This window comes from Octopus bimaculoides, chromosome 15 (assembly GCF_001194135.2).
Source record: "Octopus bimaculoides isolate UCB-OBI-ISO-001 chromosome 15, ASM119413v2, whole genome shotgun sequence".
Classification (NCBI taxonomy): Eukaryota; Metazoa; Mollusca; class Cephalopoda; order Octopoda; family Octopodidae; genus Octopus; species Octopus bimaculoides.
The window spans coordinates 9,605,602-9,610,090 of NC_068995.1; the positions used below are offsets into that span (position 1 = coordinate 9,605,602).

General features: G+C 37.1%; 1 protein-coding gene across 1 annotated transcript in view; it reads right to left on the reverse strand.

Annotated features, from left to right (window-relative positions):
* Positions 1-4,489, reverse strand: part of LOC106879363 (electron transfer flavoprotein subunit alpha, mitochondrial) — a 20,745-nt gene that overhangs the window by 14,299 nt on the left and 1,957 nt on the right. The window contains exon 2 of the mRNA XM_014928884.2: positions 905-1,060. Coding sequence (XP_014784370.1) covers positions 905-1,060 — 156 coding nt within the window. The remainder of the gene's footprint in view (positions 1-904; positions 1,061-4,489) is intronic.

Sequence of the window (4,489 nt, forward strand, 5' to 3'; positions counted from 1 at the left end):
TATATACATATATATACATACATATATATACATACATATATATACATACATATATATATATACATATATATATATATATATACATATATATACATACATATATAAATATATATATACATATATATATATATATACATATATATATATATACATATATATATACATATATATATACATATATACACACACATATACATACATATATACATATACATATACACACACACACACACACACACACACACACACACACACACATATATATATATATAGCAATTTGCTATGACAGAAGTACAAAGTCTATTGAAGAGGTTCAATGAAATTCAAATTAGCACTTACGACTGTCTGCCTTATCTCTTACCTTTATACAACATTATTATGTTGACTAAACATAGCAATGTGGGACAATGGTGACAACAAGCTAACCCAATTTCACTTATTAGAATATCCCCTCCATTGAGCTGAACAATCTACACCTCTCACTTGCAGTCTCTCTGTTCTATAGACCCCCAGCAAAAGAAAACAAAAGAATGTTTAACCACCACTGATTTTACCTGATTACAGTCAAAGAAGACCCTCATATTAGCAGATGGGAGGGATTACTGTAAAAAAACCCATGTAATTTATGCACTTTTTTTCCACAAAAACAAAAATAAGCTTTAAGGTGTGCGTAAATTTACACGAGTAGATCATTTCCAGAATCTTTTTTAGAAATTTATTTTGTTGAAAAACAATGCACAAATGTAAACCATAAAAAAAAGTGTAAAAAAAAAAAAGCACTCTGGCACTAGATGCAGTTTATTGGTGTTTAGCAAATAAAATAAAACTAAACTAAAGCATTCTCACATCATCTGAAAGCGAAAACAAAGACAACACGGAACAAACATGAAGTAAACATACAGACCTTGGCACATTGAGTTCCTGCCACCAAACATGTGATGTCTCCACCGATCTTTGCTGCAGCACTAATTGCATTCAGAGTAATAGAGCCGAGTGTATCATTGTTGTGTTCAGCAATTACCAAGGTACTGGCAAAGCGCTGCTGTTTGGCAAAGTTGCTCTGAAAAGAGGGGAAATGGAAACGGTAAAAAATTTGTTGAGGTTAGTTAAATGAAAGCAAACAAAAATGGTAAAAGGCAGCACTGGATTAACCATCGAGTAAAATAAGCACGAGCTTAGGGCATCAAGGGAAGGTGGGGGGCACTTTAGAAATGGTAAATGGTTTACAGCACAAAAGAAATAATTTTAAACTTGCTAAAATAATATTCGGGATGCCTTTATCTTTACAAAGTATAGATGCAGATGTGTTACCTAAGATTAATTTTGAGGATCTGACCAAAGACTTTGCAATTCAAAAAAGTTGGAGGAATCTTTTCAAATATAAATAAAGTGGAAGTATACAAAAATAAACATTATTTTCCCTCTTACTGTTTTGTTTCGTTTTGGAAAATAATAATTTATTTTATGGTTTGTAATTGTTTATATTTTGAATTACATAATCTTGCTGGCCTTGTGCCAAAATCTGAAATCATTAATATTATTTTTTTTTATTGTTATTATCAGTAATAGTAGTAGTAGTAGTAGTATGGTAGGGTTCAAATTCCACTAAGGTCAACTGCTCCTTTCATCCTTGCGGGGTTGATGGAATAAGTACTAGCTGAGAATTGGGACTGATGTAATCAACTAGTCCCTAACCCTACCAAAAAATTCAGGCCTTGTACCAATAATAGAAAGGATCATCATCATTATTATTATTATTATTATTATTATTATTAAGGTGAAGAGCTAGCAGAATAGTTCTATATATACACATGCATCCCTAAAACAGGAAGGGTGGTCACAACTGGAATGCCTTCTTTAATCATAGGTCTACTCAATGAGAGCTGACCTAGGGTTAAACATCCTCATCAACAACAATACCATGTAGACAAGATAAAAAAAAACTGAAAATATAACCAAAGGAGGGGAGAAGCCATTGTCCCATATAATGGCCTGAAGAATAATGTTTGTGCGAACGTGCAAAGCTGTGACGTGAGCAAAGAATAGGATATCAGGAAAGATATTTTAATATTCAATATTCGATATCCTCTTATAACAGACCCCTGTTGTGGTGGCGATGGTGGTGGTGGTGGTGGTGATTGCACTGTTATTGACGATAGCGTTGCTGGTAGTGGTTGCGGTGATAGTATTGAAGTGGTAGTGGTGATATGATTGTAGTGTTATTGATGGTAGCGTTGGTGGTAGTGGTTGTGGTGATAGTGTGGTGGTGGTGGTATGATTGCAGTGTTATTGATGATAGTGTTGGTGGTCGTGGTGGTGGTGGTGGTGTGATTGTAGTGTTATTGATGATAGTAGTGGTGGTATGATTGTAGTGGTGGTGGTGGTGGTATGATTGGAGTGTTACTGATGATAGTGTTGGTGGTAGTGGTGGTATGATTGTAGTGTTAGTGATGGTAGCGTTGGTGGTAGTGGTTGTGGTGATAGTGTTGTGGTGGTGGCGGTAGCGGTTTTAGTGTTGTGATGATAGTGTTGATAATGGTGGTGAGAGTAGTGTAGTGGTATAGGTATGGCTGTGATAAAGGTTGGTAGTTATTGTAGTGGTGTAGTGGTGGGGACGAGTGTTGCAGTGTTACTGGCAGCAGGGTGGTAATGATAGTGTTGTAGTGGTGGTAGTGTTGGTAATGATAGTGAGGTGGTGGTGGTGGTATGAGGATAGTGTTAATTATGCCATTTCATATTCAATATAGATTACAGACATAGCTGTGTAGTCAAGAACATGCTAAGTTATCACCCAGTCCTCTCATTTTGATCCAACAGCAGGACACCTTAGGCAAGTATCTCCTACCATAACTCCAACTAGACCAAAGCATCATGAGAGACTTTGGAAGTCCATCGCATGGACTGTATCTATTCTTCAATGTCTGAAGTAACCCATCGCCCAGTGGAGACCCATGGTTTAGTGGTAAGGATGTTCGGCTCGTGATCACAAGATTGTGGTTTCAATTCCTAGACCAGGCAATGTGTTATGTTCTTGAGCAAAACGCTTCATTTCACGTTGCTCCAGTCCACCCAGCAGGCAAAAATGAGTAACCCTGCGAAAGACTGGCATCCTATCCAGGGGTTAGGGTTATACAGCAGACCCAAAAGTGATGCCCCTCACCCCCTGCTCACTAACCACGCTACTGACCCCATACTCTAACCACAACTCTAAACCCTAACCACTAAACTCAACCCTAACCAGAAACCCTAATAATATGTGTCATAAATTGGTTTAAATTTCATTAATAGCATTCTTTTCTACTCTAGGCACAAGGGGGAGGGGGCCTGTCGATTAGATCGACCCCAGTACACATCTGGTATTTAATATATCGACCCCGAAAGGATGAAAGGCAAAGTCGACCTCGGTGGAATTTGAACTCAGATCGTAAAGACAGACGAAACACTGCTAAGCATTTTGCCCAGCGTGCTAAAGTTTCTTATTTCTTTATTGCCCACAAGGGGCTACACACAGAGGGGACAAACAAGGACAGACAAAGGGATTAAGTCGATTACATCGACCCCAGTGCGTAACTGGTACATATTTAATCGATTCCCGAAAGGATAAAAGGCAAAGTCGAATTTGAACTCAGAACGTAACGGCAGACGAAACACCGCTAAGCATTTCGCCCGGCGTGCTAACGTTTCTGCCACCTCGCCCCCTTCATTAAATAGTATCGTAAGCATGTCTGCAGAAGTGCCAAAAATAAATCAGACGGTCAAGTATTTGTTTGGAAAATATTCTATTTAGGACAGTAAAATCTGAAATACACGTTGTAGCATTCAAGTACAACATGTGTCAAACTCTAACTCAGTGGTTTTCAACCGGAATCCACATAAGATTTTCTTGTTAAAATTTACGTGCAAATAAATTGGTTAGACTTCCGCAGTACACAAAATACCTTAATAACTTCTTTTAATTTTAAAAGTATAATAGTATTTTTTCAAACATCGAACGGCTATGGGGGGGGGGAGTCCAGTAGAATAAAACAGGTACCAAAGTGGTCCGTATGCAAAAAAAAAAGAAGAATGGTTGAGGAACACATCTGTAAACGAGGTTTGTGTTAAGTAACCTTGGACTTTTGTTGTTGTATTCAGACAAGTCATTTGCGTAATATCCATGTAAACAACATTGACGATGACGGAGGTAAAGAATACGCACACCACCCGCTTTCGGCGTAACGCTAAACACCAGGGGTGCGTATTCTTTACCTTCGCCTTGACGATAATAATAATAATAATAATAATAATAATAATAATAATAATAATTCTTAAACATTCACTTGAACAAAACTGTACAAATTCAAATATATGGTACTCTAGGCATAACACCTACATGAACTTCTCTAACTTGTTGTCTCTTGAGGTCTCTGGGTGAGACTTGGATCCAACTTGTACAAATGCAAAACAAAAGTCAAACATAAAATAATAATAATAATAATGGTTTTTTTTT